Source organism: Leptonotus elevatus, chromosome 16 (genome assembly GCF_054856555.1).
Source record: "Leptonotus elevatus isolate MCC_2025b chromosome 16, RoL_Lele_1.0, whole genome shotgun sequence".
Lineage (NCBI taxonomy): Eukaryota > Metazoa > Chordata > Actinopteri > Syngnathiformes > Syngnathidae > Leptonotus > Leptonotus elevatus.
Window position 1 is genome coordinate 16,186,454 of NC_141254.1, and position 21,756 is coordinate 16,208,209.

Consider the following 21,756-nt stretch of genomic DNA (forward strand, 5'->3'; position numbering starts at 1 on the left):
GCCGGCCGAAAAATGAATCAAAACACCTTTTGCCTCTAAAAACATTTTGTATTGTTAAAAAATCTATTATAAAGTGCAGTCAAGAGTGCAATGTTTGTTCCTTTTATGAATCCGTATGAACTTCCTTGCACACTCCTCTTTGGACTTTTCTCCGGTGCGCTGTGTCGTGCAGTTTGGCCACGAGGAACGAGGACATGCGCAGACAGTCGGGCACGAGTGCGCCAATAGCGAAGCTCTGCGCCAGGATGACAAACACAATCATGAATCTTTTTGCAGGGGCGATGATATTTTTTTGTGCTCGTGACGACATTGATGCCGACCTGCAGTGCATGTAACAGACAGCCGCTGGTGTAGTTGGAGTAACCCACGGTGTTCAAGGCCTCTCGGGCGAAAGCTGCGGCGCTCTTCACGCAGCCGCTGCTTTTCATTTTGTTCATGTTGGTGGAAACCAGGAAGGGCGCGACGCACTGCGGGAACAGGGGGGGTGATCCTTATGTGCTTCGATATCGTGAAAACAACAGCGTTCTTATTGGGAGATATATATAGTAGTTGCTTGTCCTGCATATTTTCAACTCGTGGATTCACCCGTTTGCAAATCGAGCCAAGGTGCTATGGAATTAAAATGGAGTTTGAAATTTTTCTGCCAAGCATTTATGTTGAACTAAATGGAGAGCTTCGTTTACACAAAAGCAGTGCGTTGCTGCTGTCTTGTGGAATTATGTTGAAGTGAGATGAAGATCTGGATTTAGATAAAAGTAGTTATTTGACACCATTATGTGTCATATTGGTGCAAAAAAAACGATGTCAAACTAAGCTGAAGAGCTTCTTTTAGACAAAAGTGGTGCATTGCAACCCGGTGCCAAGAAATATTTTGAAGTGATGAACTTACTTTAGAAAAAAGTAGTTCTTTGTCACCATCTTGTGTCATATTGGTGCCACGCTGAAGTCAGTTGAGGAGCATCTTTTAGACAAAAATTGCGTTTTGCCTTTCATCGTTTGGCATTTTGTTGTCAAGGAACTAAGTTGAAGAGCTTAATTTAGACAAAAGTAGTGCATTGCTGGTGTCTTGTGGCATCCTGATGCCAAGGAATATTATGTTGAAATGGCTTCAAGAGCTTAATTTAGACACAATTAGTTATTTGCCGCCATTTTGTGTCATATTAGTGCCAAGGAGCTATGCTGAAATGAGTTGCGAAGCATCTTTTGGACAAAATGAGTACTTTGCTGCCGTCTTGTGACATCTTGGTGCACAGGAATATTATGTTGAAATGACTTGAAAAGCTTAATTTAGGACAAAATTTGTTCTTTGCCGCCATTTTGTGCCATATTTGTACCAAGGAGCTCTGCTTAAGTGAGTTGAGGAGCATCTTTTAGACAAAAGTAGTGTTTTGCCTTTCATCTTTTGGCATCTTGGTGTCAAGGAACTAATGTTAAACTGGGTTGAAGAGCTTCATTTTGTGAAAAAAAAAAGCATTTTAGTGCCAAAGGATTATGTTAAAGTGAGTTTCAGTACATCATTTAGACAATAAGTAGTTATTTGACGCCATCTTGTGGCACACTATTGCCAAGGAATTATTGTTGAATTGAGTTGAGAAGCATCTTTCAGGCAATATTTTGCTTCCATTTTTGGGAGAGGAACAAATTTGAAGTTAATTGAGGAGCTTCATTTAGACAAAAGTAGTGCTTATAAAAAAAGTGCAAATAGATGGGATTTGCTTACCTGGACCGTAATCCCCTCCGCCTTGTACTCAGCATGCAGACACTGACTGAAATACATGACAAACGCCTGCAATAAAAAACAAATCGCAGATGAGCTTGAAGGTGCGAAATAAAAAATAAAATCATAAAAAAAGATGAAAGTTGATGCCACACTCGCAGGGCAAATGGCGCGTACCTTGGTGGCGGAGTAAATGGCCAGCAGAGGCTGCGGATGGATTCCCACTTGCGAGGAAATGTTGATGATCACTCCCGTCCTTCTGCAACGGACGTGGCAAGCAACCATGAAACGATTCGTAATCCCGCAGTGAATTCTATTCAACGTGTGACGTCATCATTAGCGTACCTCGCAAGCATGCCGGGCAGAACTAATCTTGTCGTCTGAGAGAAAAACAAACAAAACAAGAGACCAACTGTAATGTACAGTTTAACCCTAACACGACTCGTTTTTTCATCACGCGATCTTACTTGAGCAACAGACAGCGTGTTACAGTCCAGAATCTCCGTGATTTTCTGGTAACAACAAAAACGGAGAAAATAAGTGTCAACAACAACAACAACCGAAAGATGATTCATGTGTAATAAAATAATTTAAAAAACGAACCTGTTCAGCATCTGGAATTTCCAGGAATGAGGCAAAATCGTCAGAGTAGCACATTGCCACGTTGTTAACTGGAACAGATATGAACAAGCATATTTATTTACCGTTTACTTTTTCAAGATGGCCGCCCGCCACCTAATGTTTTGTCCAAGTGAGCCACCTGGCTGGATTGGCGCGGGGGCGAGAATTTGGGGTGATTTAACCAAGATGGCTGCTATTTTGGAGCGACAGGGTTTCGGCCCGACGCCAGCGACATATTACTGTAAATCATATCCCAGAAGTCTTTGCAGCAGAGCAGTTCTAATCAAGTGGGCGGAGCTTACTTTGATTATTGTTTTATTATTATTTTTTTTTACACTTTTTGGGTTGAAATCAATTCTGAAACGTTTAACACTAACATTTGTAACACAACAATTTTTGAGTGAATGTTTATAAGAGTCTTTGACTCTCAAAACACAAAATGTAGAACTTTGGACGGAACGTGAACATTTATATGACATTATTTGTCAAATTAAAAATTTTAATAAAAGCCTCACCTGAAAATATAATAAGTCTCCAATATGGCTGCATCAGTATCATTCAGGATTATTATTATTTTTTTTATTACATTATTGGTGAGATTGGTGATTTCATTCATTTCATTTTTGATAATTCGATTTTCAGGAAATTATTCCAAACATGCTAGGTTGCTACATGCTACTCTCTTTATCCACTTACCCAGAATTCCAATCTCCAGACCTTGTAGTTGCTTGGCTATAAGAGGGTAAATATTATGGCCGTGTGTGAAGTCCACTCGGATGGTGTGCGTCTTTCGACCGTAGTGACCCTCTGAAGAGACAAAAAAAACCATTATATTTTTACATATTTGACACATTTGATGTTTTTTTTTCTTCCCCAGAATAATATTTGAAGGATGTCATAAACTTGCTGTTTGTTGCTCACCGATCTCTTTAGCCACCTGTCGAAGCTTCTCGTCACATCTGCTTACTAAAACGATATCCAAGCCTCTTTGAGCCAGCTGCGGGACACGAACGCACACGCGCACACATAATGGAATCAAATACGAGAGCCACCGCTGCAGTTTTTTGTCTTTACGTGAAGAATTTTGCAGGATTTTCAAAGCCTCACCTCCATGGCGTATGCTTTACCAATGCCAGATGTGGCTCCCGTGACAACTGCAAGAGAAATCAAGACAGATGTTTTTAGACCCCCCAAAAAAAACAAACATTTTCTATCCTCTTCTGTGATGATTTTTTTTTTTTTAGTGGAAGCGATTACTCCATTGTATAACTTTATTTTTTCCTACTTTCCAAGAGAAGAAAGACAAACAAAGATTACAGTACTGACACTCAATCGACCAAAACTTTCTTCAATTTTACAAACAAAAATGTGAACTTTACCCGCCCATTGGCCGTAAGTCCTTAGATCCACATGCCAAAACTCCGATAAAATAAACTCCCTGAATCCGCAGTAGCATTTCCAGGCTGCTTTTATCGAGTAGAACACGAACGTGAATCCACCAATGATGACCAGGATGTCAGTCAAAAACATTTTGGCGCAGTCTAATTCTAAGTCCATATGACGGGGAACAAGTATTTATGTTCCATGATAACCTGTGCTCCTCCCTTATTGCTCCACCTCTTACCGTGTGTGTGTGTCATTATCTTGCACGTATTTGAATATGTAAGGAAACACATCAGGAAGAAAACAATTCAAATATATGCAAGGATTCATTCAATATATATGTCAATAACTAAATCCAAGTGCACAAAAATAGATTCAAATGACACTACATTATTCAATGCTGAGGATAGTTCCTCCTTCCCATGATGCAACTTCAGTTTTTAATCGCCGCGCTGAACATTTGTTGTGAAAAAGCCCGTGTAAGAGATAGCCGTGCGACATCACAATGACATCATCAAATTGAGCCGCTGAGGTTCACGTCCAATAAAATCCACGGTGGCAATCTAATCACAACAGATTGGAGAAGACGTTTCGTTTGCCTCATTAACAAAACGTACGTGCAGCCATTTTTCTTTAGCGCTTATCAGACAGGCAGACGACACAAACCCCGGCTGGCTAAATCCAATACTGTGTGTGTGAAAAACAATGTTTTACATCGCCGTGTTGTGAACGTGTGATACAAATGTACCAGAGGTACAATCTGCCAAGTTCATATAAAGCAATGCTCGTACATTGATAAACTAACAATGGTCCCGATTAAATGTTAGCCTGATAATGTTTGTGAAAAAAAGTAGAGAAAAAGCCTTTCTGAGTATGTTTAGTCTGTCTTCCGGAAGAGTCCATTTGGGGGCTTTTAAGGATTTTTTTTCGTTAGCATGTTAGCTTGTTTCTAATCAATAGTTTGTATGTCAGTGTAGATTGTCAGTCATCCAGGTCATGGTAATCCACAAAGGGTCAATCGGGGCGACTGCACTCGTTCTTGTTTGTCGAAGACGTTTGACCTTTAATCCAAAAAGCTTCTTCACTTCTAAACCCACACCTAAAAATTGAGAACTAAAAGAAGCCTTTTGGATTAAAGCGAAAACGTGTCCGACAAACAAGAACAAGTCCAATTGCCTCGGTTCAACCTTTTGCGGGGTACAAGCGTTTGTGTTAGTGGTTCACTGATTTGCACCGTGGGTTCACGTAACACTCAAATCTCAACATGCGGCCAAAGTCAGCTAGCATATATGCTCCATCGCTATATTCAGCAGGAGACGTTCAGTTTTTGCTGCTTTTCCATTGGAGCTCTTCCACATTTAGACTTTTTTTCTTCTTCTAATTAGTGTTCAAAATGGAGCCTTATTGTATTATCTGTCCACGTCATGCCACAATGTGTACGTTCAAATATCTGTTGTTTACGAGTTATAACACTTCATTAGCATCGTTTGTTAGCATTAAGCTGAACTGACTTTTCTAAAGCAAAGTTATGTGGTTGTATTCGATGCACAAAGTTAGTTTGACAGTTAACTTCAACTGGTGGCTTGTAGCCTCTTTATTGATTTTTTCCCCCACTATTTTCATTAGTTACATAATTAATAAATCCAGTCAAAGCTACAAAAACAAAAAACAAAAAAAAGAGCAACGAATGGCTCGTAGCTCAAAAATCTCATGCCAGGTCATTAAATATAGTAAAAAAAAAAAAGAAAAGAAAAAAAAGAGGCCTTTTTCGTGGTGACATTTAAATTAATTTGTATTTGTTTCGCTGGGATGCTGCCAAAGCGTTTCTCAGAAAAGGCCTTAAAGTACAGTACAACCCTGCCAGCCACTAGAGGGAGCCACAGCTAGCCCTGAATTTAGACAGGACTGAAGATGACGGTGGAGACCTCATTTGCCGTACATTATTAAAAGTTTACCTAAGGTTTGTCCCAAGCCAAATGCCAAACAGAAATAAGCATTAAGTAGAAAAACATCCCAATACAACACACTGACTGACTTGTGTGATGTCAATTGTCATGTTATCATAGCTGTGCATGCTAGGTTGTGAATGTTAGTATTATCTTCTAATTAACTTATATTTAATCCTGCTTTCAGACTATTGAGTTTGAGTTCATAAAAAAAAAAAATCATACTTATATAAGTAAGACTTCACATACAAGAAACAAGGACATCCAGGGCCATTTTGTAGTTATCCTGGGAAGACATGCATGGTGCTACCGTGGTGGCGCCCATCTTAATTGACTTGAGCAATTAAGTGAGGTCAATGTGAAGGCAAATGTCTAAGCCACTCTTTGGCTCCTCCTACAGGGTTTTGATTAATTCCTGGTGGCAAGAAGCTTCTTCGTAGAATAAAGAATTCCTGGTGGGATGTTCTTAGAAATTTGACACTGCACGACAGTAAATCCAAGCGCGCGTAAGAAAGAGGAATACGATTTGTCGGAGGGCAACAATTTCTGCCAAAGTTCAGAGGTTATGCCGAGTTCAAAAGTGCTGAACGCTGCCACCATTGCTGCCTCTTCATCTTTGGCACAAGCTGCTCCTTTGCTGAGCGTGGCCGACTTTACTTGGCCAGGCTCTCCGTCAGCGCCGTTAGCCATGTCACTAAGAGGCTTGCGGGGCCGCAAAATGAGTTTAGCACAGCCTCCCCTGACTAATCTGATTACTGCAGCGAGGCAGCTATCGGTGCGCGAGTCAGGACAAAACACATCATCGCACTTTCGTGCGGCGGTGGAGCCATCGATGTGGAGTTCCACAATGGGGGCCATTTTGAATATGTCGTATGCTTGAATTTAGGGATGTTTTACACTCAAAATGGGGAGTTTGCCCCATGGGGGGGGGGGGGGTCATTTCCAGCTGTTGTAAACTGGAGAGAAGAGTCACGGCAGACGAGGAGTAGTTTACCGCAGGGCAGGTTATTTACAGCCGTCACCTCCAGATTATACGGCACTTGAGCCTGTGGTGGCACTGCCATGTGGAAGATGCTCAGATTTATCTTGGCCACTAAGGCCCTTCGTAAACGTGTAATTTGTGGTTTGGTTTTTGGTCAAATTCTGAGGTTGGGGGTTTGAATCCGATTTGTTTGTTACTATAGTGAAAACTACGTTTTTGTTAACAAAATAAAATAGAAATGTTTTTTTTTTATTAAAACTAACTGAAACTCCATCTTACATTCCTATAACTATCTAAAATGATAGCTTTGTCAATTAAAAGGAAAGTCAACCCAAAGATTTATACAGATTTTTTTTTTACTATATGTTGTGTGCACCACTACTAGATTAAACACGGCATTCTGATTACTATTGTGTCAACTCAGAGGGCGGCCATTTTGCCACTTGCTGTCAACCAAAAAGGACATCACAGTTGCTCAAGGCTGGGCTAACGATCAATCATGGCTCAGCTTTCCAACTCATATTCCACGAATGCAATATCGAACTGCTGAAGGCAGAAAATTGAAATTTCGGATCGCTACTGCCACCTGTGGCCAAAAATAAAACTGCACACTCTCCCTTCTTCAAGTACACAATGCATACATGAGTCACAGCGGGAAATTCGAAACAAATCCAGCCTGAATCTATCTATTTTAAATGCATTCATTTTGGTATTGCTGTACGTCCATACAGATGGAGGAAGGTCAAAGGCCATTTGACAATTGAGCTTTTTGTTTTTTATCTTGCACTTGACAACTATACCCCATATATATATATTTTTAAAACACTAAACCTTAAAAAAATAAATAAAACAAAGCATTTTCAAAAAAAAAACCAATCACAATTATTAAAAGCTAACAAACCTACTTGAAAAATTAATTGACTGACTGAATTTAAAAAAAATTGTCAGAATGTAAAAAAAAATTCTAATGAAAAATCCCAAACTATTATAACCCCATAATATAATCTAAAATGTGCAGAGTAGGCTAGCGGTTAGCACGTCCGCAATACAGCTGAGGGTTCGAATTTCTTACTATGTGGAGTTTGTACCTTCTCCCTATACTTGCTTGGGTTTAATAGCGATAATATGATGATAGGTTCATTGTCAGCTGGGTTAGGCTCCAGTTCACCCTTGACCCTACTGAGCACAAGCAATATAGAAAATCAATCGATAATATGCTACTAAACGCAATTCAACATCCACCAGTAGTCGACTTGATTGTATCATTTTCTATATGTGGGGTTATGCTATGATGACAATTTCCCGGTCGGAGTGGGAAACCCCCGTCCATGGCCCGTGTACGTCCCAACTTTCCCCTCATCTCCTTGAGCCCTCCCCGCACTCACTCTCCCCCACACTAGTATGGATTAAAAGATAAAGACGGCTGAGAAGTCACAGCTTGAATGTCCTCCCCGCTCCTTTCCATTTTCTTTTACCTGTTATCTTGTCCTAGCAGTTTCCCCCCCTCCTTTCTTTTTTTTTTTTTTTAAATGTATTATTATTATTTTTAATTTGCTCTTGTTGTCGTCATGCATCATCTGAGGTGTGGGGAGGGTCCCAGTCTCAGGCTGGGAGAGCAACAAGCGATGGCAGATTTAAGAAATGGAGATATTGAGATGTGACTGTGCAACTTAAACTTGAAAGAAGATTTTTTTGGGGGTTTGTTTGTTATTCTCTTGAATGACTTATGACATTTGTCACCATAACTGGAAACAAGCTGGAATTTGGATGCTATGCAACATTGACATGGATCCTCTTTAAAGAGAACAAATCCAGGTAAGTTTTTTTATTTTATTGAACTGTCCACATTATCACAACGACTGGAATATTTCTAAAATGTATCATATAAGAATCGGGTTAAGACAAGTTTGCAGTTGACCTTTGTTTGATCAAATTAAGCTTAAGTCACATCAATTTACAACAACCGTGCTGAGAAAATCGGCTGCTAATTCCCTTACTCCTAATCTCATCCCTACCATGTCATAAAATGTCCAAAAACAAAAGAAGAAATTCAGAAAATGACCATAAAATGTCCACAAAATTGCCCAAAATGTCAGAAAATTGATAGCAAAAAAAAAAGGAAGTAAAAAAATGTCCAAAAAGGAAGAAGAGAGGCAAAAAATTACCATATGTCCATAAAATTGCCAAAATTGTCAGAAAGGCAGAAAAGTCTAAAAAATGCATGAAAAACAAAGTATGAAAAAAGAAAAAAAAAGTATTTATTTTTTGTTATGGTGTAATTCTAATTAGCTCTGAGGCCCTCAGTACATTACAATAAGATAAGACACTGTTTCGTTCATCACAATGTTCAAATGTTTTTTTATTTCTTTGGCCTAAAATGTCTCTTAACAGTTACTGTTGCTGACCCAAATCTGGTCTTTGAGAAATCTTTAAAATATGATATCTTTTTTTTAACAATACATATATATTTAACTCTCCCCACATATTTTCCTCTCACCCGGAGGCAGTGATGGCTCGGAGTGTTGTCGACATCGGCCCATCTTAGGACTCAAGGACTGCTGAGTGCCAAGGGAGAGGTTCCCGCCACCCACCGTCACACCACCAAGCCACGCTCGCCATCTCCCTGAGTGGGACGTCATAGAAACCGTGCGAAGGGATGGCAAGTCACAGAGACCCTCGCTTCCTGCACAATCTGTCCTACCACCCTCGATGGCAGCATGACTCCTCATTCGAACCCAGGAGAAAAAGACACACGTGGACAAACAGTGCAACCGTAGCTCGTCGTGTCTTCCTTTCCTCGTCCGCGTCATCTTCGTTATCAAAACCGCAGTTGCCATTGTCCCCGGTGCGGCGTTTTCAGAGCTGCTGGGCAAGTCGGCTCCTAATGCCCTTACTCCTAATCTCATCCCTACCGTGTCAAGCCTGGGCGACCACATTCAAGGTGGCTCTGGTCGGACCCTGGACTTGTGACCCCTTTTACTCCAAAGCCCTGCCGGACACGGCGGCCCGCCTGGCCACCGCGCGCATCAACAAGGACCCCCACCTCAACAAAGGCTACTGGTACGACTACACGCTGGTCAACGAGGACTGCAAGTCTTCCCGCGCCATGGCTCGTTTCGCTGAGCTCGAAGGATACGGCTCGGCGTTCCTGGGCCCGGCCAACCCGGGATACTGCTCTTCGGCTGCTTTGTACGCTAAAGAGTGGGATGTCGGAATTCTCTCCTGGAGTTGCCTGAAACCAAAGATGGGGGAAGGAGGGATGTATCCCACTTTCCTCCGCCCGCAGCCGTTGTCGTCGCGTGTGCTTTTCACAGTGCTACGCTTCTTCCGCTGGGCCCACGTGGCGATCATCTCGGAGGAGAGCGACATCTGGGAGGCCACCGGGTATGAGCTGGCTTCGTCTCTGAGGGCTTTGGGCCTGCCCGTCAACCCTGTCGTGACCATGGAGGCGGGCGCGGACGGGCCGAGGAAGGCCTTGACAAAAGTTCGGGAAACAGATCGGGTTAGAGGTGAGCTTCACAACGAGGGGTGTCAAAATCAGTGTGTTCATTTTGAGTTCATTTAAAGTTCCTTTAATGCCGCTCTTCTTTTTTTTTAATGCACGATTAATGACCGCCCATTACTTGGAAAGGCGGTACTAGGGGAATTCCAGTCGCAACGCAGCAGACGCCTCCACATGAAAATTTAGCAGTAATAAATTTAATAATAAGGGATATATTTGTGGAGACACTGGGGTCAAGTTGTGTTTTACAATTTTAAAAATGTGCAGAAGTTATTTCATGTTAAAGATTCAATAGATCTTTATATGAAAAGAAAAATGCACTGAGCTGTCTGCTTACTAATGCCATCTAGTGGCAGAAAAATGACCTCAACACAAATCCATAACACACTTTTTTTTTTTTTTACAGTACAGTACCTCTTTTTAATTTTAACTAAATTTTATGAATTATTATGAAATTACCGATGCACCCATATTTCTATTAGTTTAACATTTCTTCCACTTATGATAACAAGAATATGAAAACTTTATTTATTTAGGACAGATAAGAAGTCATACGATTAATTACGATTAAAAAAAATGGTATCGTCTGACAAAAACCTCAATCTTGATAACACGCTAACGATCTGGTTTTCTCTTCACAGTGATCATTATGTGCATGCCTTCCGTCCTGATCGGCGGCCAATCCCAGTACGAACTTTTGATATCCGCTCTAGCCATGCGGATGATCGACCGCGGCTACATTTTCATCCCCTACGACACGCTGCTCTACTCACTTCCGTACGACGACGCGCTCTACTACAACCTGGGCAATGACACCAAGCTGAGGAAAGCCTACGACGGAGTCCTCACCATCACCATAGACTCCGGAGAGCGCAATTTTTACCAGGCCTACAAAGAGGCCCAGGACAGCTACGAAATCCGCAGCAGCACCTCGGCGGAACATGTGAGAACATCTGCTCAGATCATGCATTGACTTTCAGGAAGCGCTTTCCCCCGCTCACGTTAGCACATAATAACCCGTCTCCTTTTTTTTTTTTTTTTTTTTTTTTAGGTTTCTCCGTTCTTCGGCTCCATCTACAACATGATGTATTACATAGCCATGGCAACCGAGCAGGCCCGCGCCAACGGCGGCCGATGGGTGACGGGCGAGATCCTGGCCGCCAGCGAGGGCGGCTTTGAGTTCGAGGGCTTCAATCAGCACTTGAGGGCGAGCAGGGACGGCGAAGGCATGCAGGCTCGCTACGTGGTGCTGGACTACAGCGGGATGGGAAACTCGCTGTACTCCACTCACGTTCTGGAGGCTGCGCACACAGACGGCAGGATCGGAGGCTTGAAATATCTTGGCCGGTCAATCCATTTTGCTGGTAGTACCCCCTACACCGACTCCAGTTGTTGGTTTAGTCCTTATTTTGCCTGCAGTGGAGGTGAGTGACGCCGTCTTTTGGAGCGGTCGCAAGGAAACTCGCAGTCCGCCGTAGTGAACCTCTTGTCGTCCTACAGGAATGGATTACACGGCCATCTTCTTTTTCCTTCTCTTTGCTATGGTGCTTGCTGGTGCCATAAACATCTTCATTCATTTCAAGTGCGTAGCGGAAAACTTTTATTGATCCAATGTTTGTGTGGTTGATACATTGTAATTTGTCTGTTTCGCATTTTCCATCCAGGAGGAGTGGCCGAGTGGGCTTCACTTTTGGAGACAGTGGTGGATCCACCAAAGTAGTCCTCAGTCTGGATGACTTGGTCTTCATTAACACTCAAATCAGTCGAAGGGTCAGTTCTCGCACGGTTTTGGCGGCTTTTGGTTTGGTTTGGTTTCTAGCTAGTTGCTTAGTGACTTTCATTTTTAGGATTTGAGGATAGCTATAGCATCGCCTTAGCTTAGGATGCTACATTATTGGATTCCAGTCTCCTCGCGTCACAGCGAGGAGTAACTCGAAGAGGACGTTTCTCATCCGTTGTTGTTAAGTTTATCTCATTCCGTGGGAAATGACGTGTGCGGTGTGGTTTTTGTAATTTAACTCGGTTTTGAAGTGGAAAGCCGACTTCCAAACTGTGTACAGAACAAGGGGCTTTGGTGTCTCGTTCTAAATGTTAACTCCAGAAAACAATTTGAGTAAAACAGTTTTAGGTAAGCAGATTTATCATTAAGATGGACACAGAGGTGGAAAATTCAGGTCCAGAAAGTAAAAACGTTGCCACAGATTAGCTTTAGCCCAAAAGGTGTTTCTACTCACATGGCAGGTAACGAGCTCGTTTAGAAGCACCTGTGGCTAAAGCTGAACTGTTTGAGATTCTCATGCCTCATGTCTCTGAGCTGCAAGAATTAGCCACACAATTGGAACGCAACGCAAAAAAAGCATTCCCGTGCAGGACTTCCTTCTCATCGGTTTTTTGACCCTGATTGCAGTTCAGCACCAGTTTCAGAAGCCTTTATAGCTGTCACAAGGCTTTGCTAAAATTCCGCTATCTACCACCACTGATGAAAACACTGAACTCCTAGAGGAGGCGTTCACACTAATCCAAGGAAAGTCTATCACTATGGCTGCACTGAAACTCAACATCAACAAAAGTTCCATTTAGCAGCCGCTCCAGTGGGCGAGAAAGCGTTACCCGTACCGACTTCAGGTGGTTGAGCAAAACCTGACACTCGCTATGGATAGCGTCAAATGTGCTACACTTTGGAGCAGCGCGTCAGCCATCGAACTTCTTCATGTGTAGAAAAACTGCAATACATAAGCTGTCAAATGCCGACGGCCTCAAGTCCCAAATCTTCTCTTGCATTTTCTCATTGATAAAGTGTTAAGATGTACCGATACTTTCGTTACGGTAATCTGCTTATTTGTTGCGAGCAGAAGCTGAACGATGAAAGCATCATGAGAAGTCAGCTGGATATGAAAACGCCTCACCACTCGGTGTCCGGTCGCAGCTATTTGGCCTCGACACCAGACAGCTCCAATGTTGCTGTATTTGAGGCGAGTTGGGGGAAAAAATTGTTTTGATGTATTTTTTTTTTTACGTTTTGTTTATTGATCTTTCTATTTATTATTATTATTATTATTTTCTGTTGTTTCCTGTATATCTCAGGGCGACTGGGTTTGGTTGAAGAAAGGCCCACCCGGAGCTGTATCAAGCGTCAATAGCAGCACTGAGTCGGTCTTCGTCAAGGTCAGTGTTTGAAGGGAGTCCCTGCACGGGAACGCTTTTTGCGTCGCGTTCCAATTGTGTGTGGGCTAATTCTTGCAGCTCAGAGACATGAGGCATGAGAATCTCAATCTGTTCCTGGGACTATTCTACGACTGTGGCATTTTCGGAGTGGTGACGGAACACTGCTCCAGGGGCAGCCTGGAGGACCTGCTCATCAACGAGGAAGTGCGGCTCGACTGGATGTTCAAGTCGTCCCTGCTGATGGATCTTATCAGGGTAGAGGAGGAACAGAAATACACACGTGTGTGTGTGCGTGCGTGTGTGTGTGTAGTGGACTCACTCGTCATGTCTCAACAGGGAATGAAGTACCTGCACAATCGAGGAATCCTTCATGGGCGCCTCAAATCCAGGAACTGTGTAGTGGACGGACGCTTTGTGCTGAAGGTGACTGATTATGGCTTCAACGAACTTCTCGATGCCCAGAGCATCACCTTAGAGGACGAAAAGCCCGAGGGTGAGTTTACGTCAGGTCTTCGATTTTCCTTTTCCGTACAATATATAACTTTCATGGTCTTTTGTTTTATCGCCGTCTCAACCAAAAGATCTGTTCTGGACCGCTCCTGAGCTGCTACGCAATCTTGCTCTGAGGAAAAAGGGGACGTTTCCAGGAGACGTCTACAGTTTTTCTATCATTGCACAGGAAGTGATTTCCCGCTCTGCACCTTTTTGTATGTTGGACATGCCACCCAAGGGTGAGTTGATACACGATGTCAGTCATTTGCAAATCGTATTTTATTACAGGCGACTTATTACTGACTGCAATGTTTTTCTTTCTTTGCATTTTACTTTTTAAAAGGGAAGTCAACCCAACAATAATATGTTCAATGCAGCCCCACTCGTGTAAATACGGTATTCTGTTTAATATTGTGTTAGTGGAATATGAGCATAAGCAGCAAAATCAATATCAGAAGGCGGCCATCTTGCCACTTGCTGTCGCGTGAAAATGACATCACAGTTGCTCAGGTCTCAGGTAACGACCAATCACAGCTCAGCTTCAGAAAACTGGCGAGCTGAGATTGGTCGTTGCCTGAGCCTGTCGACAGCAAGTGACAAAATGGCCGCCTCCTGAGATGGATAAAAACGGCTAGATCTTGCTGCGTAACTCTTATTTATGTAATATTTAAAAAAATAATCATGTTTAGACTAGTGAGGTCACATATAACATATTATTGTCAAGAAATATTTAAAGTTATTTTCCACTTTTAGCAAAAGTCAGCATAAGACAGAAACAGTATTTTAAAGTCTTCTGTAATGTAACCTACTGAGGTTCACTGCCTATTTTTAATCTCGTCATCGTTGTCACACATCAGTGAGAGGACTGATAAGCATTACAACTGTGGCTGAAAGTCCAAGACAACATTTTGTTTTCATCACTATAACGCATTAACGATAAAAGCAAGACATTCAATCTGCATGTGCGTCTCCGTGTTATTGTTTATATCAGTGTTGTCTGTGTGTTTTGGCAGAGATTATCAGCAAGGTCAAAGAGCCCCCTCCATTGTGTCGGCCCACCGTTTCAGTCGATGAGGCCCCCCTGGACATCATCCAGGTCATAAAGCAGGCCTGGAGCGAAGAACCAGACAAGAGGCCCACATTTCACGATATTTTCAAACAGGTGAAAATTACACAAAAAGCTACATCTGGCGGACATGCTAACCGTACCTGGCTGTCACTCTGTCTCCATTTTGTCTCGACAGTTTAAAAGCATCACCAAAGGCAAGAAGACCAATATCATCGACTCAATGTTGCGCATGTTGGAGCAGTACTCGTCCAACTTGGAGGATCTGATCCGGGAGAGGACGGAAGAGTTGGAGGTGGAGAGACACAAGACGGACCAATTGGTAGCCCAGATGTTGCCCAAGTGAGTTTACGCCAACATCACACTGTGAGGGAAGCTCTTTTGAATCATATTTGTAGTCTTCTTGTAAACATTCCAAAAAATATTTTAAAAAGTACACGCAGCCTAACCAGTTAGGATTAGAACTAACCAAGCAATAAACAAAGACAACGGCATGTTTTATTTTTATTTTTTGCATGGTTTCGTCCTTGCTATATCTACCTCTGCTATGGTTATCTGTTTTGTAATGTCTATTGTTTTGTCAACCTGGATGTCATTTTTAACGGGGAGTCAAGTCAGAAATGTTCTTTACAATATGTTCTAAACACACCGCACTAGTCTAAACACTGTATTCTGATTAATATTGTGTTTGTGGAATAAGCAGAAAAATACACTCACTTATTTTGATTTCATTTTCAATTGACAGCAAATAGCGGCACAAAGCAAAAAGTCCACTGACATAGATACAATCAGGTAGACGTTTCTGCTTCATTCATATTTCACAAACGTAATATTAATCACAATGCTGTGTTTAGACTAGTGGGGACACACAGAACATAATTTAATTTAATTTAATTTATTTATTTGTTTGTTTTTTTACTCGACTTCCTCTTTAAATCTCAGAAGGTTGCCATTACATTTCTACGAGAATCCACACGATGATATAATATCAAAAATACTGTCCCAAAAAAAAAGAAAGAAAGAAAGTTTATCACAGTCAAATTAATTTAAAGCTAATGTTACAGTGTGTATACCGGTTTACAGCCGTGAGAATTAGTGTCATATAGTATCAAAGAGGCTAAAACTGTTAGATTTGATTAGTATCCTATAAAAGGCTAATTTAACTTGAAAATGACTATATATATATATATATATATATCAGATATGATTAATCAGTGGTGTACACAGATTAAAAAAAGAGGCATTGTCTCATACACAATGAGATCCACAGTTTCTTTTTATCTAAGAAACTAAAATGTTCAAATTTGGAGAGGTGACTAATCCTTAAAAGGGTGAGTTTCCGATGCTAAAACTGCTAGCAAGGTAGCAATGTAACCTCACTTTACTAAAACTTAAAAAAAAAAGCAGCGCTAACAATACTAAGCTAGTATTAGCACTGTAGCCACTGTTGCTACGTTTCTTTCTTTCTTTCTTTCTTTCTTTCTTCCTTTCTTCCTTTCTTTCTTTCCAGACGTTTACAGCAGTGTTTTGAAACATACACAATCATTTCAAAATCAAAAAGAGGCGATAAACATACCTAGCATAAATGGTGCTAATTCCGTGGCGCTTCTGAATCCTCGGTCATGAGTTCAGTTCATGCGACATCTGTTGACCATCTTCAAAAAAGTGAGGAAGGCGGTTCAGGATGACAACGCTGCCCCCCCCCAGGTCTGTCGCCCAGGCGCTGAAGACAGGCAAGCCGGTGAAACCTGAACACTTCAGCGAGGTCACGCTCTACTTTAGCGACATCGTAGGCTTTACCACCATCTCGGCTCTCAGCGAGCCCATCGAGGTGGTCGACCTGCTGAATGACCTCTACACGCTCTTTGACGCCATCATCGGGCTGCACGACGTGTACAAGGTGAGTGCGGAGGGAGTGGTCATACATAAATGATATTTAATGTGGGTTGTTTTTTTTTTTTCATTTTGGGGGGGTCTTTAGGTGGAAACGATCGGAGATGCGTACATGGTGGCCTCCGGAGTCCCCAATAGGAACGGCAACCGTCATGCGGCTGAGATGGCCAACATGTCTCTTGACATCCTCCACTGCATCGGCACTTTCAAGATGAGACACATGCCCGAATTAAGAGTTCGCATCCGGATTGGCTTGCACTCCGGTGAGCAACGGCCATGAAAATAAACATGGTCATCTTACAATAATGCTTCAAAACGTATTGTTATGTTGTTAACACGTGTTACACTGCGGTATATGGATGGGAAATAAAATACAAAAAAATGTGAAGTTAATTTCTTGCAGATCGGTACGCATGAGGTAGCGCAAGCTGCTAAGTAAAGGAGGTATTTTTACCTCCTTGATCCTCGTCTGGAACTTATTCCTGAAATAGTGAAGCACTATCCACTTAGGGTGCTGTCATCCAATTAACACACAGCATCCACCACAAGTCAATGCTATTCATCCAGTGATAAAGTAAAGGTTTCATTTTTTTAATTAGCACATTTTGATCTGAAATTAATTGGAAGTTGGTTAGATTGTGTTAGTTTTTATTATTTAAAAAAAGATTCATTTTTGTTTTGTTTGTATTATTTTATTTTAGTATTTTAGTATTGTTTTTTTTTTTATATATGGAGTAATAAGTAGTGTGTAATAAAATAAATAACGATTCGCGAAAAAACTTTGACCTTCCATCTTCTGTACGAATGTACCAAAATAAATACATTTAAAATGAACCCCCAAAGCTCAGGTATGACATGAATTAAATATATATTTTTTTTAAAGGACATTTTTGCTCCAATGACAAAAATAAAATGTAGTTTCACTTAATCTTCATCTTTATTTTATTCCATTAAGGAAAATGTTTTTTTTGTTTTTTTTTAAATAGCCAATTATAGTTATTTTGTTCAAATTTGTGCGCTTTCAGGCCCAGTCGTGGCAGGAGTTGTGGGCCTCACGATGCCTCGCTACTGCCTCTTCGGAGACACAGTCAACACAGCATCTCGAATGGAGTCCACCGGGTTGCGTGAGTGTCTCATCATCACATGCTCAATGAATTCACATAGGAGAAAAGCAAGTTTGTATTAACCCCACACCCGCCCACGCCTCCCATCCCCCCCCCCCCCCCTCCCAAGACTAACATGTGGCTGAGGGCAGGTGTGTGCATGCCGCTTGAGGCTAAACGGGGCTTTAAGTGACGAGCCCTTTCTAATCTTTTAAGACTATAAACAGAATTAGAGGTCAATTCAAAGTTTTACTGTAAATAAACTGGTATGCGCTGGCGGCCCGGTTTCATGTTCCAGGAATGAAGTGCATTTTCAACCGAAATGTGCAGAAAGATAATCCTGTGACATTTAACATCATGTTGGGCTGGAATTTGCTTTTAGTGGAACCTCTCAGATGGACCACAAGATTGTTGGTCAATCTCCAATTTGTACAGTTAGAAAAAAAATGTAATGTAGAAAATTTGAATTGCTCCTTTTCAGTGTTAAAGCATCATAAAGCCTATTTGCAAATTCACCTGTATTTTGGTGCTCTTTTGTAATGGTGCCACAAGATGGGGCCAAAACCCTGAAAGTATGTATTGGTGTAAGGAATTATGTGCAAAGTGCATCCGCCAACATTACAAATTACTTTTTAAGATTCAGAATTCAAATTGTCATTTTTTATCCAAAACGGACAATTCAGGTTACAAATTTTCCATGCATCCACTTACTATATGGCACATGTCCTCCATTATCGTCACAGGTCAGCTGACTTTGATTGAGAGGCGTGGTCGAACCAGAGTGAAGGATGCCGATACCAGCCACTGATACTAAAAGCACAAAAAGAAAATCAGTAAAAAAATCTCACATTGAATAAGTCTTTTGTGCGTCAGAAAGACAAGATGGTCTTTGTTCAGAATGATATGTCATTGTTTTAATTGAAATTTTATGTATCATAAGTACTAGTGGTATCGGTACTTGGTATCAGTCAGTACTCAAGCATGAATACTCATACTGGTATCGGTCTGAAGAAAGTAGTATTAAACATCCCTATAGTATTATTATTAAATAGCTCCGGATGCATGGCTCCCTATATTAGATTATTTTTTAACAACAAACTGTTAATTTTGTTTAAATTTTTTATTTTTTGTTGTTTTTTTAATTCAATTTATATGTATTTTTTTTGTATTTAATTTTAGAATTATATTTTTTATATCTGTTTTAATTTTAACTTTTATTTACTTATTTAGTCTTTTTTTTTTTTTTTTTTTGGCAGTTTTGGTCCTCCATATTGTTCAGCTGAATCGGGCGAAAAGTAATGTTTTTTGACGAAAATGTTGAAAAACATTTGCTGGTGTTTGTTGGACAGCGGCCAAAATACTCCTAATACAAATTAAACTACTTATAAACTAACCACCAGAGGGTGCTAGAACTGCATAAATAGAATACAACCTCACCTTAACAGATGGACAGAACTGCTTTAAATATGGTGACATGACGACGACGATATTGTGGCAATTTTAATATCGCGATATTGCCGTTATCGTTACATCGCTAATCTGAAGTGGTGCAAATGATTTAAAAAAAATATATATCTGTAGTCTGCTGCCTCCAAGATCTCGCATATCAAAACGTAAATAGATTTCAGTTTTGCACCTACACGAATATTAACTGCATTTTGTTTGTGTGTTGTGTAGCTTACAGAATACACGTCAACCAGACCACAGTAGACATCCTTAACAGCTTGAAGATGGGATACGAAATTAAAGTCAGGGGTATGACGGAATTAAAGGTAAAAACTGGATGAAACTCGCTGAATGCTTGCAAAAACAACCCCCCCCCCCAAAAAAAAATACATGGCTTGCACGTTACGTTGTGATTTTTTTTTTTTCTTCAATAGGGTAAAGGTATTGAGAACACCTTCTGGTTGGTGGGAAGGGAAGATTTCAAGAAACCCCTGCCAATTCCACCAGACCTTCAAGGGTAAGCATTACGCAACACGGCAGCATCATAAAGTGCTTGAAATGCAAACGTGCAATTTCAGTGAGCCCGTTAAGATGACAATTTTCATATGTCGGCATCAAACGCGACAGTATTACATTAGTTGGTGATCCCGTACATTTTTCACGCTCCGTTTCCTCTCGCAGGGGAAGAAATCACGGCATCGGTTTAGATGAGATCCCTCCCGACAGAAGACAAAAGTTTCTGGATCGACAGAAGAAGATGGGCTAGACCGGTGCTTAACGCTTTTTGTTTTTGTTTTGAAACAATCCACACCCGTTGAGATTGTGAAAAGCAGCGTGTGCACCATTATCAAATAGACTTGACATAATATTACAATATGTCCCGTTAAGGTCTAAAATGTGTGCCGCTAGAGGAAGGGACTGATGTAAACCAGCTTTGCTGGTGTGTAACCTTCATTTGTAGTCATGCTGCACAAACTCATCACATATCTGGTCTCAGGTATAGTGAACGTTCCTCACACTAGATGCGAAGACTTTAGATCGTTTCATGAATATTCAGCCGTCAATCTGCTACATTATTGAAACAGGACTGAATGATGTGCAAAAGGACTGAATGTCATCAGAATCACATTTATCGGCTAAGTACGTAAAAAAAAAAAAGTGAATTTGTCTTCAGTCACAATACACACACAAAAATTAATGATCAACAGAGGGAGGCAGAACGGGAAGCCTTGCAGTTTGCTAGTTAGCGCCCCGAGTTTCTTAGATGGAGAAAAAAAAAGAGACATGAGAAAAAGACAGTCACCAAAATGATTATGTCTGCTGTTTTAGGCCCCCAAAAATACAAGATGTATTTTTTTTTATTTTTTATGTGACAATCTCCTCACCATGATGGATTTCTAAGTCAGGCCACAGCACTTTTCAGAAAAAAAGACTAAATGATGAAGATGACCGCGGGGCCAAAATACCAACCAGAAAACAATAATCACATTTAATCACAACATATATTCTGATTATGTGTGCATTGATTTTTAACATTATATTAAGTTCGACCCTTGCAGAATAAAATAACCGAGTTTGAAATGCACATCATTTCAATTTGTATATATTGTAAATGTACATGGCTGCATTTTGGTTGGTCCACAAACAAAAAAGGATCATTTAAAAAAAAAAGCAACATTCCAGATAACAAAGCGATGAAATATGTATTTTCTTGAATGGCAATAGTAAGATCTTCTTTTATAGACTTTGAATCATTTTTTGCCAAATACAGTAGCTACACTTGTCACAACCCAAATGAAGTGGACTGTGCAGGTCAAGGGGAAATTCATTGTGTTTACGTAAATAAATTATGGCTTCCTTGAAAATGGTTGTGGACTTTGCTTTGCTGCCTAAACCTTGAATAATATTCAAAAACGGGGACCAGTGTGCAAACAACATTAAATACATCAATCCATTTTCTATAGCGCTTTGTAGTCAAATATGTATGTTCTAAAATTATTTGCAATTGTGCAAATTTCATGGTTTTGTTTAGGCTTTGTGTATGATTCCATAAAGTCATTTGTTATATTATATGTATGCACAAATATTATTTAAAATATCCATCCAAAAAGCACATTACAATTACAGCTATACTATATATGATAGCACATCAGGCTATGTCTTGTCATTTTTAGGTGAAATCTTTCCCACCAATGTCGAGTACAAAAGAAAAAAAAAGGGCTGCTCTGTTTATTTCGCCCCCATGTCAGACGTACATCGTGTTCCACCGCGCACCTCCCGTGTCCTGAAGCCGCCCCGAATCTTGACTGCCACCGGCTTAAACGTGCCAGTCTGACCGAAATTTGGAAAGTCGGCTAAAAGAAAACAGAAAACACACGGAAATCTACAACACCAACTTTCAAAATAAAAGCGCACAACTCATGTACTACAATTAATGGAA

General features: G+C 40.8%; 2 protein-coding genes across 5 annotated transcripts; one reads left to right on the forward strand and one right to left on the reverse strand.

Annotated features, from left to right (window-relative positions):
• Positions 1 to 27: 27 nt before the first annotated feature.
• hsd20b2 (hydroxysteroid (20-beta) dehydrogenase 2) lies at positions 28 to 6,011 on the reverse strand. Of its 3 annotated transcripts, none has more exons than XM_086099099.1 (11): positions 5,917 to 6,011; positions 3,446 to 3,492; positions 3,260 to 3,335; positions 3,035 to 3,145; positions 2,321 to 2,388; positions 2,185 to 2,229; positions 2,063 to 2,097; positions 1,895 to 1,976; positions 1,721 to 1,786; positions 321 to 467; positions 28 to 235 (listed from the first exon to the last, which is right to left on the reverse strand). In XM_086099099.1, the coding sequence occupies exons 1-11, from the start codon at positions 5,990 to 5,992 to the stop codon at positions 104 to 106; spliced, it is 885 nt and encodes a 294-aa protein (XP_085955225.1). In that variant the 5' UTR covers positions 5,993 to 6,011; the 3' UTR covers positions 28 to 103. The 3 variants fall into 3 exon arrangements, with proteins under 3 accessions (XP_085955225.1, XP_085955224.1, XP_085955227.1); XM_086099098.1 differs by lacking the exon at positions 5,917 to 6,011 and adding an exon at positions 3,718 to 3,868; XM_086099101.1 differs by lacking the exon at positions 5,917 to 6,011 and adding an exon at positions 3,718 to 3,883 and having other exon boundaries at positions 1,721 to 1,976.
• A 2,069-nt stretch (positions 6,012 to 8,080) lies between these two features.
• Positions 8,081 to 21,181, forward strand: gucy2d (guanylate cyclase 2D, retinal). Of its 2 annotated transcripts, none has more exons than XM_086098557.1 (19): positions 8,081 to 8,464; positions 9,153 to 10,158; positions 10,793 to 11,094; positions 11,203 to 11,575; positions 11,652 to 11,733; positions 11,816 to 11,921; positions 13,004 to 13,123; positions 13,236 to 13,316; positions 13,395 to 13,571; positions 13,653 to 13,809; positions 13,898 to 14,047; positions 14,822 to 14,970; positions 15,053 to 15,216; positions 16,582 to 16,774; positions 16,856 to 17,030; positions 17,793 to 17,891; positions 19,548 to 19,642; positions 19,751 to 19,833; positions 19,998 to 21,181. In XM_086098557.1, exons 2-19 carry the CDS (start codon positions 9,306 to 9,308, stop codon positions 20,080 to 20,082), a joined length of 3,444 nt encoding a protein of 1,147 aa, XP_085954683.1. In that variant the 5' UTR covers positions 8,081 to 8,464; positions 9,153 to 9,305; the 3' UTR covers positions 20,083 to 21,181. The 2 variants fall into 2 exon arrangements, with proteins under 2 accessions (XP_085954683.1, XP_085954685.1); XM_086098559.1 differs by having other exon boundaries at positions 9,157 to 10,158.
• The last annotated feature ends 575 nt before the right edge of the window (positions 21,182 to 21,756 follow it).

Bases quoted from the DNA above. Each gene is read 5' to 3' on its own strand.
- hsd20b2 (XM_086099101.1), bottom strand. From the start codon at position 3,868: ATGTTTTTGACTGACATCCTGGTCATCATTGGTGGATTCACGTTCGTG. The intron at 1,977-2,062 runs GTACGCTAATGA...CGTCCGTTGCAG, and splicing joins CTGCCCGGCATGCTTGCGAG to AAGGACGGGAGTGATCATCA. The intron at 468-1,720 runs GTAAGCAAATCC...CTGTTCCCGCAG, and splicing joins CGGAGGGGATTACGGTCCAG to TGCGTCGCGCCCTTCCTGGT.
- gucy2d (XM_086098557.1), top strand. From the start codon at position 9,306: ATGGCAAGTCACAGAGACCCTCGCTTCCTGCACAATCTGTCCTACCAC. The intron at 13,810-13,897 runs GTGAGTTTACGT...CTCAACCAAAAG, and splicing joins AGAGGACGAAAAGCCCGAGG to ATCTGTTCTGGACCGCTCCT. The intron at 19,834-19,997 runs GTAAGCATTACG...TTCCTCTCGCAG, and splicing joins ATTCCACCAGACCTTCAAGG to GGGAAGAAATCACGGCATCG.